Source organism: Passer domesticus, chromosome 6, assembly GCF_036417665.1.
Source record: "Passer domesticus isolate bPasDom1 chromosome 6, bPasDom1.hap1, whole genome shotgun sequence".
Lineage (NCBI taxonomy): Eukaryota > Metazoa > Chordata > Aves > Passeriformes > Passeridae > Passer > Passer domesticus.
Window position 1 is genome coordinate 12,837,803 of NC_087479.1, and position 14,418 is coordinate 12,852,220.

General features: G+C 44.4%; 1 protein-coding gene across 9 annotated transcripts in view; it reads left to right on the plus strand.

Moving 5' to 3' along the window:
• BCL11B (BCL11 transcription factor B) overlaps positions 1 to 14,418 on the plus strand; it is a 92,042-nt gene that overhangs the window by 3,536 nt on the left and 74,088 nt on the right. For 3 of the 9 annotated variants that reach the window (XM_064423429.1, XM_064423434.1, XM_064423432.1), the window contains exon 2: positions 11,439 to 11,804. In XM_064423429.1, the coding sequence (XP_064279499.1) occupies positions 11,439 to 11,804 (366 nt within the window). Of the gene's footprint in view, positions 1 to 329; positions 593 to 11,435; positions 11,805 to 14,418 lie in introns of those variants that run through there. The other 6 variants (XM_064423435.1, XM_064423430.1, XM_064423428.1 and 3 more) reach the window with 4 other exon arrangements.

The window sequence follows — 14,418 nt, forward strand, 5'->3', positions numbered from 1 at the left end:
TCGTTAATTACATTTTTGATTTTAACCATCCGGTTTGGAAAATGTCTTATCCTTTTTGTTGGTGGCTTATTATCCTCCCCCCCCCCCCCCCCGACCCTTTCTGTTTTTAAATTTTCTTTTTAAAAGAAAAAGTATCAACAGCCACCTAAATCGCCCAGTGTAATTTCTCCCACTTGTTTTCTGTCTCACTTGCGAGGAGATGTGGGGTGTTGAAAGGGGGTGTGCGGAAAATCTGTTTTGTTGCGCACGTCTGAATTTGTTTCAATGGGTGAAACATTTCTTTTCTCGCTGATGTTGCTGCTGGGGAGGGGGGGAAGGGGGGTGGAGAAGAGAGTCAGGTAGGTTTGTTATTCCAATTTGATCTCCTTTTCCGATCGCTTTACTTGAAGGTAAATAATGAGGCAGGAGAGTATTCAAAGGTGCCGAGGAGCTGCGTGTACAATGGGTTTAGCGGGAAGGCTGGGGGAGGAATGGAGAGCAGAGCAGTAAGAGCTTCCCTCCCTCCCCTCTTGTATTTATCTATCTCTCCATCCTGAGGAAGCTGGCGGAGAAATCAGGCTGCATACTGAACAGTGGCAGAAAAAAAATGAAGGTATCCAGGGGAAGGAGGTGGTGGGAGGCGGGGGGCGGGGGGGAGCTGCGTCGGGCTGGGGTTGGGGCTGGGGAGCAGGAGCGCAGGCATTTCAGCGCACAGGTCCAAGCCTCAGCTGCAGGCTTGCAGGAGAGGGGGTCGCAGTCTCTGCACTCCTCGGGAAGTGTCATTCGTGGGGGGAAAAGCAGCCAGGAAGTGTCCTCTCTAAAGGGGAGTTTGGAAAGTAGTGGGCAAACGGAATAGGAAACCAAAGCACTCCCAATAAAATAGAGTCAATCCCGAACCAAGCCCCCAAAGCCAGGATGAATTGATACTGTTTTCAGAAATCTTGCTTTTATGTTGTGTTTAGCTTGGGCTTTTTTTGCCCTGTTTCCCTTTTTGGCATCTGTAAGGGGAGTTACATTTCAGGATGGATTGGAGGTCTCTGCCAGGCAAGGAAAGAGATGGGGAGAGAGATGGGGATAGAGACAGAGAGGGAGAGAAGGGTTTTCTGACACTGTTCAGCTGGAGTTTATTTGGTTTCATCCACTTGGTGTTTGCAGAAACGTTTAGATCCTGAGTGTAAGACAAACAAACTCAAAAAGGAGAGAAAGTGCAATGTAGCTGTGCTCCGGAGTTGCAGCATCTCATTAGCACAGTGGTCTTTAAGACTGCAAAACGAGTGGCCTGCCTGTGTTTGCCAGGCTCACCCAGGCAGCCTTGTAACCGTGCAGGACAAAAGAAAGAGGTGAAACACATGGAGAGAAAAAAAGCAACTCTGGACCTTTCTTCACCGCTGGTGGACAGAGCAAACTTGGTAGCCAAGCTGATTTAAATGGGTGGACAATGCAAAAGAGCTGATTATGTATAGGAGAGGAGGCTGAAGTGTTGAGTTGCTCAGTGCAAAGAAATGTTATTTTGGTTTGGTTCAAATTGCTGATTTTCCAGCTTAAGATCTTCCATTTTTAACCTAAGAAATCTGTTTTCAAACTAGCCCTGCATTTTGCATTTGAAGGAAATGTGAAAGGCAAGAGCATGTGAAAAGCTCGCTGGTAGCAGTTTTGCAGAAGGCGGCAAAGCCAGAACATTTCTGTAGAGCAGCAGCAAAGATTCAGAGGGAAAGGCACAGGAAAATCATACAATTCCAGGCAGAGAACCAGGTTTCTCAAGACAGGTCTTCAGTACCTGGTCAACAGGTTTCCTAGGAAGAGCAATAATTTCCTGTATCACTTTGTTTTGTACGTAGTCATTAAAAATCATAACAAAAACCCTATGATTTTTTGCATGTCAAAGTTTTGCAAATTGCTCCAAGGAGCTTCTCTTAAAATGCATTTAGATTTAGTGCAATTAACATACTTTCCCTGCAGAACAAAACCCACACCAATGTAATCAACTCTAATACAAAGAGAATGTAAGCTGTGACTGAAGAATTAGAGAGGAAATTACTATTATTTTAAGGATGGATGACTTTTTCATAATACCTGCATGGCTGTGCACAGAAAAGCACAGCCTTTTAAAAGACATTACATGTGTTTACTTTAAATAGGAGAGGGGGAAATAAAGGTTGCATGCTGTCGACTTCAGGTTGTTTTTCATTTGAATATATTTGTATTGGACTTACAAGATAAGTTAAAAAAATACTGGCACATTTTCATAGTTTCTCTTTTTTAAAAATGTTTTTAAAAACTGCTGCAGAGTAACTAGGTTGTGGCTGTGGGTTGTTCTGTCCTTTTTGGTTGGTGTGTCCGGTGGCTTAAATAGATGTACAGTGGGTGAGAAACCATTTTGCAGTTTTTTTCTGGTCGGCAGATGCAGAGCATATTTTGTCAGGCTTATTTAAATACCGAGAAATAAAACTCTTCAAGATTTCACAAACTGGCTGCCTTTAATAGAAATGGTGGGAACCCTTGTTTTGCACAAAATGTGTGTTTCTCTGCAGAACAAAGGGTTGTCTTGTGGCATATTTGGCAATAATTGTGACTTAGAAAAGTGTGCGCTCGAAGAAGTAGTACAAATTTTTGATATCATTTATAGACTCTGGTTGACTTCAGCTGCTCTTCCCAGGGCTGAGCTCGCTGCGAGCAAACCTCTGCTTCCAAAATGCCTCGCGCACGATATTAGCTTGTCTCCCACATTTCCTACCTGCATCTCTTTGCTCATTGTGTTGTTTGTTGATGGAAAATACTTTCCAAAATAAACTTCGCCGGCTGCCGGAGCCTGCCGTGTGCCCCGGCCGCCAGTGGCGGGGCTTGGCGACTAGGGGGAGCTCCCAGCCCGTGCGATGGCCGCGCCGGCCCCGCCGCGGGACGCGCGGGATGCGCCGCCGGAGCCCGCACCGCCGCGCCCGGCGCGCTCCGTGCTGCCAAACGCGCTCGGCGTAAAGTTGTAGTATTGATTTTCATGCGAAGATCTACGTAGAGCCAGCCGGGAGAGGCTGACAGCGAGACAAATCTATTTTTAACTAAATCGCGGCTGATTAATGGACTCGGGCGGACAGGAGTTTTTAATTAAAATTAGTTTTTAACGGTGGTTTTTATTGTCAACAGACAATGTTTAAATTCTCAATTTGTTGTTGTCAGATAGTGATAGGGGTAATGATACCTGCACATGAGTGAGCTTCCTGCCTGGTGGGGAGTGGGGGAGACCACGGAGATCCGTATGTTTGTTCCAGTGGATGTGAATGCACAGAGTGAAGAAGCTGGAGTTGTAGGACAAGATGTGTGCAGCAACAAAGCAGACACATATCTACAGAAGTTGGCTTCTATTACATATCAGAAAGCCGCATGTAATTCTGCAGAGAGGATTTGATATGAGACAGTTTAACATACTTTGATCCTCAGGTCCTTAGAACAAACTATCTGTAGTTCCTGCAAATAAAAATAAGCGTTCTTTTTTCCTAGAGAAATAAACACGAAATCATAGCTGTCACATAGAAGTTGCTGTTGGGCAGCTCACAGGCTTCTCCGACGGGCTTGTGCTGCTCTCTGCTGCAATTGGCTTGCGTGTCGTGGATGGGCTTTAGCAGGACATTTTCCTGACCAAATGTATAATTTAGTGGCGTGCACACGGAAAGCTTTGGATATGTGTCTCACTCATCCTGAGAACTCCATCGAGTTACAGCACTATTAACATAAAGAAGCATCTTCTTACTTTTGGGGTGCAGTATGTGCACGGGGGTTATCCTGTGACAGGAAAGTGCGCTTTATTCTAACCTTCAAGAGAAGTAAATTAGGTCAGACAAAGGATCAGGGCTGTCATCAGCTGTACAAAAACCCTTCACTCTTGGGTAGAGAGGACCAGTAATTTATCTGATGATTTCTCTACTTCATTTAATGTTTGAATTGAGCTAGTTGGAAGCATATAGACAGCAGCCAGCTCATTTGACAGACTGGTAAGCTGAAGAGCACAGTGTCTGGGCCGTTGCTGATGCTAGTGTTGCACAGCTATGGGGAAAACCTTCCCTTCTTCCCTCCCAAAACCTCAGGCTTCACTTACTGTGGCTTTCCTTCCATTGCATGATTGTTAACTTTTATCAAGAGAAACAGCTATCCCTCTGTCCTCCTCCCCTTCCTTTCCCCTCCAAATGAACACACATCCATGCTCCCCGTCCTCTCACTCCCTCCTCTGCCTCCCACCCTTCCCACTCCCTCAGGTCAAAGCCTGGTGGAAAAGCCTCCCTGCAGGGACCTGTTACCCAAAAATGTCTCTCAGCCTCCTCACCAGAGCATTTCCTACTCTTTGGTTGCAGTTTGGTTTCTCTAGGGTTGCAGTGCAGTTGTTGGTTGAATTCAGCCTCCCTTCGGTACTGTCCAGAGAAAGCATGTAGAAAAATAAAGAGTGGCTGGGGTTTACCCACATGCTTTAAAGTTGGCAATTTCACTAAAGCACTTGGTGAAGCATCAGCATCGTCTGTAGACAGCTTTATATGTATGTATCTTTTTAATAAGGGAGGGAAAAGGCATCAATAACTGCATGCATTGATAAATGCGTGATTCATTCAGCTGCTTGTACTATAGCACCTTCCTCCTCGGTGTTTATTTACTTTTTTAAAATGTATCTGGGCAGGCTGCACACCATTTCTCGGCACTCAGCTGCAGCCTCAGAGGCTCCTGAACATCAGTTACATTTTCTCGCTCTCTGCCCTCCTTCTCAAAAAGCTGTTGCTTGCTCAGTACTGTAGACCCTTGCTGGAGCTTTAAGTAGCAGCTTATTTCTTTGCTTTTCTTTTTTTTTCTTTCTTTTTTTTTTTTTTCTTAGGATATATAAAAAATGCCTAAAGGAGGCTATTCGAAAACAAATTAAAGTAGAGGGACACACTTCATGCATTGCAGGCACGCGCTAGTAGAAGGGGGTTAGAAGAATATAATCATTTTACTGGCAAAAGTGACACCAGATCGGGGATTTGATTAATGGTGCAGCATTCACAGGGACTTAGTTCTGTATTTTTGACATATGCAAGTCTTTTGTGTAGTTGCCTCAGTGCAAGAAATTCCGTTTTGTTTTTTTCCTGGAGCAGCTGATAATTTGTATGTGTGCTGGATATGCCCAAGGTACTTTCCAAAGACTAAGCACTAGACAGCACAGTACAAAAAAGGAATCCAAAGTTAAGGGAGAGGAAAAAAACATACTGGTTTACTTAACTTTTTTATGACCCCTTTTACTAAGCCACTGGAAGAAGCCATAAATTCGCTGAATGTTATAATGAGTATGCTTCAATGAAAGTAAAAAAAAAAAGGCTTAAGAAAATCATATATGAGCAACAGTGTGCCATAAACAATTGAAAAATGCAGTCTCTTTTGAGTCTAATATTTAAGAAAATAACAGATCTGTTGTGTGTTTAATACATGCTCAGAACTAATTGCTTAATTTTGATCATGCCTTTTAAATCCTTGGGTAAGAATCTCCGCTTCCAGTATTCTTTTCTATGTCATTTGAAAGCCTGTACCCAAATACCGCTCCTTCTCCTTTTGTGGCACCGAGCACTCCTTTCTCTCCTTGGTTGTCGTTTAGTTTTAAATAAAACAAATGTATTCACTGGGGAACAAAGAGTGCTTTTATATCACATCATCACATCCCATTTTATCTGCAGAGATTTACAGCTTCTGCAGTCTATAGAAGAGCCTATACATTTTCTGCTTTCAAAAGCAGTAAATATTTTTTTATGAATGCATAGTTTACTTAAGAGACACACTACTCTCTTCCGTAACACTGTACATAGTTTCTGAAGAAATAACATCTGACAAGTGTTGGAGATTTGTGCAGATTCTTAGATATTCTTGTGTTTTGTCCTGTTTGGGTCCGGCATGGTTATTATGTCATTTTCCTTTTTCTTTTCCCTAAATCCTGATGTGCTGAGTGGCTCTTTGTGGCAATGCTTGGGGTTGTTCTGTCTCAGGTGTGTAGGGTTCAACTGCTGTGAGGCTTAAACTGCTTTTTGAGGGTCTTCTGCAAAAGGCGCCTGAGGTACCAGTGCTGCAGCACAGTCCCTCACCTCGCAGCCCTGGGCGTGTGCTGGAGTGACCGGGTCATTTCGCGCACCCTCTCGGCGCTCTGCCGCGTCCCGCTGCCCGCGCGGTCCCGGCGGGGGCGGCCGCTCCGCGCTGCCCCCGGGCCCGGCACCTGCCGCTCTCCGCCGCCCGCACCTGGCGGCCGGGCACGGCTCGGCGGCGGCTCTGCGGCCGCACCGGGGCCCCGCTCGCACGGCACGGAGGGGCACAGCCTCGCCCGCCGCCGCTCCCGCTGCCTTTGTGCACTTTGCACATGCCGGAGAGTCGCTGGGAAAGCGAGGGGATCACAGCGTGACCCGCTGTGTTTTCGGGGATTCTCCATCAAGTTGTCTCTTTTGGCAAACTCAGCCTCGGACTGACATTTGGGAAAAAAATTAAATACCACAAACAATTGCTTTGCTGTCTTCAGAAAAATTAAAAATTGGTGTCAGATAAGCGGTGCCTGGTACCGCTGAGTGTGATGCTGGTGCAGTATGTAGGCGTAATCTCAACTCTGCACCTTGTGGCTGCGGGGAGCTGCTGGGATGCTCTGGAAGCAGGTTATTGATAAACTTCGACGGCAAAGAGCCGCGTTGCCCGCTTTGAGCAGCGTTAGTCTTTGTGCAGCAAGGATCCTGACACCGATCTCGGTGATAACCCAGCCAGAGAGCGTGTGATTCGAGCTACTTTCCGCTAAGCATGTTGATGTTACAGTAAATGTGACATGTGGGTGTTGATTGAAGGGACATAATTTTCAGGCCTGCTTTGGGCCAACACCCTCAAGAGCAAATCAGTCCTTTGTGCTTGCTCCCCAACTAGGCTGAGCTCTCTGTGCTGTGCCTTCAAGACAGCAGTGACTGTCAGGAGAACAGTGCACTTGACGTGCTGCAGCACATTTCTAGGCTGTATCCTGTACCTGGCTACCAGGAACTGCGTCCCCATGGTGGACTCTGGGCTCCCCCAGCTTGTCCCAGAGAAGGGTGGCCAGGCTATCCTGTGCCTTGTCCCCCAGGTGGGCACAAGGTGGGCAGTGGCTGTGGCAGGGTGCTGGGGCAGGCAGGGCACCCAGCAGCACCTCTGCAGCGAAGGCACTGGCAGCGCTCGCCTTCACCACCCCGTTATTGATTTGTGCAGAAAACAGCCATGGGGAGGAAGTTTCACATTCAACAATTTGGCCCAACACCAAAACATTCCCTCTGCCCCCTTGCCTCATTTTGATACTGTAGAGCAAGAAAAATAAGGAAGAGAATAGGTTGGCAAGTTCCAGATCCTTTCTTACCCTGGTTCTGCAGAGCAATAAAAAGACAAGAAAATAAATGATTGCTGTCTGGACCCAGCCTCACCCAAACTCTGTGAACAAGCATCCAGGGTTCTGTCCTTTAAAGCCTTGGAAATGACTTTTAGCAAAACAGCCGTTTCCACTATTAGTGGGTAAAATTTTGAGACAATTGACAGGCAGAAAGTAGTTAGCATTTGTGTTCACTTTAATACTGGGCATGAGCATTGTTTGCATGGGGCACATATGCTCTAATGATGTCACCACACTGGAGTAGGAGTGCTGGTGGCTTTGTGAGAGTGCCTTTATGGAATTAAGGAGTTTGTCCACTGCATTTTGGTAGACAGCCAGAGACCTTGGAGATGCTGCTTAGAGTCCAGTCAGCAAGTGTAATGCTTTTTTTGAGTAAAGCAAATGATTTCGATTGTCTGGTTGCTTTAATTTCATCGAGCCATCATATAACAACTGTGTCACTCATGTCCCTAAAGACTGTCCATCGCCAACTCACTGTGCTCCCTAGGCAGACAATGCCAAGGCAATCCTCTGTGCAGGAATCTCTGGATGTAGAGAAAATACTGGGCACACCTTAACACGCCTGAAAAACCAGGGCACGAGTCCTTGCTGGAAATAGCTCATTTGGGTTTTTTTTACTTTTCCCATGTAAGCGACATGAGATGTTTTCCCTCCTCCTATTTTGCGTGGCCTAATTTCTTCTTCTTAAAAATATAAATTAATTTAAAATAAATACTTGTGAAGAAACACCCTCCTACCTCCAAACCCATCTACCAACAACAGCAATAAAACCACAGAGTTAAATTCAAATAATGTGAAGCGACTCATTTTAAACCCACAGACACAAGCAGAGTCAGAACTTTAGATTGAGACTGGCCTAAATTGCCCCACTGGTATTAAAGGGCTCCTTAAACAGCCTAAGATCTTGGCTGTTGTATTAACCAGGCATGACCCAATGCGTTATGGGCTGGACTTGCAGGCTTTTTTCTCTTTCCCTTTGTGGGTTTTAAATCTCTCCTGTAATGTTACTTGAATGTAGGTTTTTAATGGCTTAATTGAGTTGTCAATAGGAAGCCTTTTCTTTCTTGTGTTTTTTTTTTATTCTGAGTAAAAAAAATAAATGCAAATTGACATGGATAAAATGCATTTGAAGATCTATTCAGTATTTTGTTTTTCATTCTTTTATGTCTGTTTTCCATGTTGTGAATAAGGGGATGTAATATAGCTTTTGCATTGTTGGGTGAATAGCTGGTCTCATGATTGATGATTTATTAAGCTCAAATCAGAAATAGAGTTGAGTAAAAAAAAAATCTTTTGATAGTTTGAAACCCAATTACTACTGATCACGAGGGCTCGGCGTACCAAGAAAACGAAAAGCTGATTTTTGGTGATGTGACGACTGCCAAAATATGAAGGAATACCAGATGTTATTTTAAAAAAGTGCCATTGCAGAGTCCTTGGAAAGAGAAAGTGAGCGAGTGTAAGCGAATAGGCATATGTGGATTTAACTAATATTCAAATGAAGCGTAGAACTGAAAAGAAAGAATTTGTAACAGTTTAGCTGTTCAAATCTCCTTCATGTTTGCACCGACGCCTGGTCAGGACCCTTATCAATTGCAGCAATTTTGCTACATTTTCTGAAGAGCACAATCTAAATCACAGGAAAAAAAAAATCCTCACATCAAAAAGATAATAAAGTTGAGATCCGTGCTTTTCTTTATATTTGTTACATATATATAAATGCCAAAATTCAGCCTTTGTAATTTAAGACACAGACTTTAATCAAAAGGCTTAACAGGAATGTTAGTGAAACTAGTAACAAGCATTTTTCCTCCGTGCCATCTTTTATTTTTATGACCCTTGGTTCAATTCTTGTTTTTGTGTTGTCTTTTCCAGCTCTTTGTCCCATCTCCCACTTGTGTATCTTCATGCCTGTGTGTGCCTTTCTGTACAGTTTTTTAAAATATTTTGACACACTCTTCCCCCTTAATAGGAATTCTGGCTACAAATTGCGTGCACGTTTCTAAAAGACCCTTTTCACAGTCCTTTTCTTTTGGCTCTAAAATGATGTATATGTAATTGGTAATTAAAGGTGCAAGCTCTCTTCAATATAAACAATATTGCTCAATGTTAGATCATTAAAGGGAACTGCAGCACTAAATAATTACCTTTTGCATCGTGACACACTGTTCGCAGGTATCCGCTCCCTTCCCAGCAGTGCCTTTTCAGCACAGGGTTACAGTCACATTTTCACTAAGGCAAGGAGACATCTTTTCATGATATAAATTGGTGAATTAATTGCTTAGTATTGTCTTCAAACTCCTTTTAAACCTAGATTAAGAGGAAAACGGTAATTAATGATTTTCAGAATGAGTGAGTTGGGAAGCATGAGCCTTCTCGTGCCCACCGCTGGCTCCAGCAGGATGGTCCATGCCTGGGCACTGCTCCGGGGTCCCTGTCCTTTTCTGCCGTCGCTGTCGCTGCTGCTGCCGCTCTCTGCTCTGCTGCTAGAGAGCTCTGGTGCAACTTGCAATACAGCTGGTAGATATGCTGATCAGTTATTTTTTCTGGAAGGCAAAAATGGGAGTGATTATTTTTCTAAACTACCTTTTTTCGAGGCTTAACCATTTTTGTTGCCAGGCAATGCATTTCACCTTCTACCTCTTGCCCCTTTCCTATGTGTTTCTTTTTTTTTTAAAATTTTTTTTAAATTTTTTTTTCCCCCAATTGCTGTAGAGTGGGACAAAAATCCTTTTGTTTTCAGAGTGGAGAAGAGTCCAGGTCTGAATTACAATATCTGTCTATCACAGTTTTACTTTGAGATATTTGTGTTACTTACTTTTCCCAGGAAATCCATGAGGAAACTAATAGAGAACATTTTTCCTCCTATTCTATTAATCCTGATTAGATTAGAGGTCTCAGTCACTGATTTACATACTGTTAGTTCCTCTGTTTTGTTCACCCCAAATCCTATAGTCCTTGCAGAGGAAAACCAGCCTTAGGCAAAAGTCAGTGGAAATTTTGCCTGAGTAAAGTCCAAGGTTTGTATGATTTGGCAGTTACATGGCAGAACAAGAGAAAACAAACAAAAAACCATGTTTTGCCCCAGAAATGGATTGTGATCCACAATTATTTTATAGTGTAAAAATTATCTTCTAAGTACTGATTTAAAACATACTGAGTTTTATTAATTGTGACATGAGAAGTTACATATTTCCTAGAAACTGATTCAAGTCACCCAGAAATTCTTTCCCAGTCTTTGGGGGTAAAGGTAGGAAATTCAACACGTCTGTGGACAAGATTTAAACAAAAAAACTTTTATTAGCCTATGTAGCAATGGCAGGGTTTTTGGCATTGGAAAAATAGAGTGGAATATTTCAGGCTCAGCCAATATTCCAGTATGTTAAATAAGTGCCTCATTCCCTTTCCCACTGTGCACACTTTTGAAACCTTAACTGCTCATGAGACCATACCCTGGTTGTTTTAGTCTTGCAAGTAGTTTTTTGTAATTTCTGCTAATGGGTGGTCATTTAATCTTGCCGGTAACTCTGTAATGGGACAAGGTGGTACTAATTTTGTATGGCACGGGGAGCCCGCTCCTGCTAGTTTGGTGCATAAAAGCTTTCCCCCTCTCCCTGAAAAAAGAAGGAAAGACTTGGGTGCATAAGCTTTGCTGGATGGGGCCTTGGCCAGATGGCTGGGAGACGCGAAGGGAATGAGAAGGTGGGATAAAAAGAGAGGAACTATTTCAGAATGTGACTCGGGGCTCGAACGCTTGCAAAATGGCTCTTTGCTGATATCCTTGCAGCGCTGGCAGCAGTGGGAAGGAGCTGTCAAGAAAGCTATGCCAGGTCAGCCTTTCCATTTTGTTTCAGGCAGGCTTGGTTGCAAAATATATTGAAATCATTCTGGGAGAGCGGAAAAGCTGAAAAATAAAAGAAAGATCTAATCAGGCTTGGCTCCTTTGAGGGGGGTGAGGGGAGGCTGGGCCTCTGGTGATGCATCCTTCAGAGTCTGTGAACACTCAAAGCAATCTCTTTCTCTTTTCCCCTCGTCCCTTTCCTCCCTCTTTCTCCTTGTCCATGCAAAGCAGAGGCTGACCATGTGGAACCGGCACTGGCCGACGAGGACGAGAGCCTGGCAATAGCAGACCCAGGCGGCATCAGCATCGCCGCAGGCGGGACAGACCCCGACTTGTTAACCTGCGGACAGTGTCAGATGAACTTCCCGCTGGGAGACATCTTGGTTTTTATAGAGCACAAGAGAAAACAGTGCAATGGCACTGGTGGTGTCTGCTATGAAAAGAGCATGGATAAGAGCAGCCCTCCCCCCTCCTCACGCGCCGAGCTCAGGAAAGTGTCAGAGCCAGTGGAAATCGGGATCCAAGTCACACCCGATGAAGAAGACCGTCTTCTCACGCCTACAAAAGGAATTTGCCCCAAGCAGGAGAACATTGCAGGTACAGCACGTTTTACACTCAATCAACTTGCCTAGGTAATCTTTTAACTAGAGTCCTCTAGAAAGTGCCATGAAACAGGCTTCAGCAACATGTCTTTATAGGAGCCATCCATCTGGAGGATCCTCACGGCTCTGCAAGGCTGTCCATCCCCTGTTTAATTCTTTGTAGCTGTCTGTGCAGGGCCAACTGCTGGAGAAAGGGGCCTTTCAGGCAGCTGGGAGAGCTAAGGGGCAGTCTGTACATCTGGGAAAAAGCAGAAAGTTTGGGTCAGAAAACACTTCAGGAGCATCCTTAAGCAAATAGCAGTGGCAGAGTATGGATAGGGGACTTTGGTGAGGTTCCCAGTTCAGTCTTGTTCCAGATACCCTTTGTCTCATGCAGATTCACTGGGAAGGGTTGCATCCTGACACTAGGAAAAGTCCTCTTCCCACTGACTGGTAGTGGGAAGAAGATTTTTTTGAGTGCTAAAGCAGGGTTTCATGAAGTCCTTCATTTTCCATTCCCTAGAGTAGATGTCAGCTTCCTGGCCTGCACTGCAGCCTGTGTTGCCTGTTCTGGGTCTCCTTAGATGGCTTAGGTTGGGTGGGTAACAGCCCCACTCTCATGCACACCCCAAAGAGTTCTTCTGAATAAGGATACAAGAGCATAGGCCGGCCTGGGTGAGCAAATTGCAGGCATTTCTTTTTCTAAAACTCTCACATGTGGTGAAGTTAACGCTCATTCAGTGGACCTCCCCCGCTCAGACGTGGGCAGGCAGGTGATGATTATCCACCTAGGTGAGGTGGTATGCAGTGGTTCCTGCAGAGTGCCTGGCATGGGGTTGCTTCCATCAAGCAGGGTGTTTTTCCCCTCTGCAGTGGTGAAAGGATGACTCTCCTCCCTGCTAGTGAGTGGGGGTTTTATGTTACACAGCAGGATCTCCCCTCAAACGGGCCTTTTTTGTTCAAACCAACTGCATCCCATACAGAAGACCAGTGACAATCTGCCTTTGCTGCCAGTATCCTGATTTATCTAGGAATTGTCCTATGGGATTAGATCTGACAGTCCAGGATCCTGCCTGTGGTAGAGATGCTCCCATGAGGGGATCCCCAGCAGACAGGTGAGAGGCTCCTGTCTTTACAACTGAAGCTTAAGAGATTTCTGGCTTTAGTGTTGGAGATGTCTGAGCAAGCCCCCTGCACCTCTGACAGGCTTGGGCATCACATCAGTGAGGGTGTGGGCTTTAGAATACTGTGGGTTTCAGACCTTCTGTCTTTTAGGACAGGGCATACAATGCCCATTGACTACACTGTCTTCTTCTAGAACTATTTTTTTGGGGTGCAGCCACCACCTGACATGGGGCAGCTGTTAGCTCTGGGAGCACTAGCTGTGGAAGGCCAGTGCTGTAGCGTTGGAAGCAAACCTACCGTAAGACCTGACCCCGTCTTTTCCTCATCCCTTTTCAGCTTTCCTCATCCTTTTGCAGTCATGAATACATTTCTTGGTAGAGATGATTACATTGTGGTGTAGCAGATTTGAGGGCTAGGTTTCCTTTCCATTTGGTAGGAGCAGAAGGGAAGTATTCAGGACCTTCCCTAGTCTGCTGAAGGCTTCCTGAGTGCTGCTGAGCACTCCCAAAAGCTGTTGATCTCTGTGCAAGCTGATGGCACTCAGCCCCTTGCAGAGGGTGTGCAGTGCTTGGTAAGGCTGGTTTAGGAAAGCCCTGCTGTAGCTGCAGTCCAGAGCTCATCTCTTACTAATCTCTGCCCAAGTTCAGTCCATAGTACCTCAATGGTTCTCCCAGAACAGAGGGGGCTGTCCCATCCCAGCTTCTAGGGGTCAGCAAAAACATAACCAAAGCTTTTGCCATGCAGAAAATCTGCTGGGGTAGGAGGTCGTGAAAGAGATGTTCACATGTGGAAAAGACATAAAAAAAATTAAAAGCTAATCTGGAGCACCTAATCTCTTTCAGACTAAACTGAATATCAAATGAAAAATATGTAGGAAAGATTTTGAATTGAGAAAAATAAAAGGGTTTATCATTTGATTGGCATTTTCTCAGCAGTGCATGGAGATAGGGACATCCACTAAACAGTGCTGTAATAATACTTTCTCAATTAGGAGCCCAGCTCTGAGATAAAAAGGTGCAGTGTCCTTCCATATTTTTTTTTAATAGCAGCGGATAGTTTTCAATAGTAGGATAAAAGCCTCACATTACAGCCATGGAGGGTAGCCATGAAAAACCCACAGAAGTCATTCACTGGAAAGGCTTTAGTGGGATATACCAAACCCCTTATTTATATTTCAATAGAAAGGCTTTCTGCATTAGCCAAGAAAATCAGAATCTGCATTTAACATTAAAGGTATTTCCCAGTGAGCGGCTGTAGAGCATTGTTGTTAGATTTGTTAAAAAAAGAGACTAAATACGATTTCATAAAAGGGAAACTTAATCTCTAAGGCAGCTTTCTCCTACCCTGCCACCCCCTCCCTTTATTTTTTTATTTTTTTTGTAATAATGCAACAGCCTACAGTATTTTTACTTTATATGTGACGAAAGATATTCTTAGCCTTTCTGTACTGCGACAGGAAGAATGAATTTCTTTATTCCACCAAGAAATATGTAAAATAATCCCTT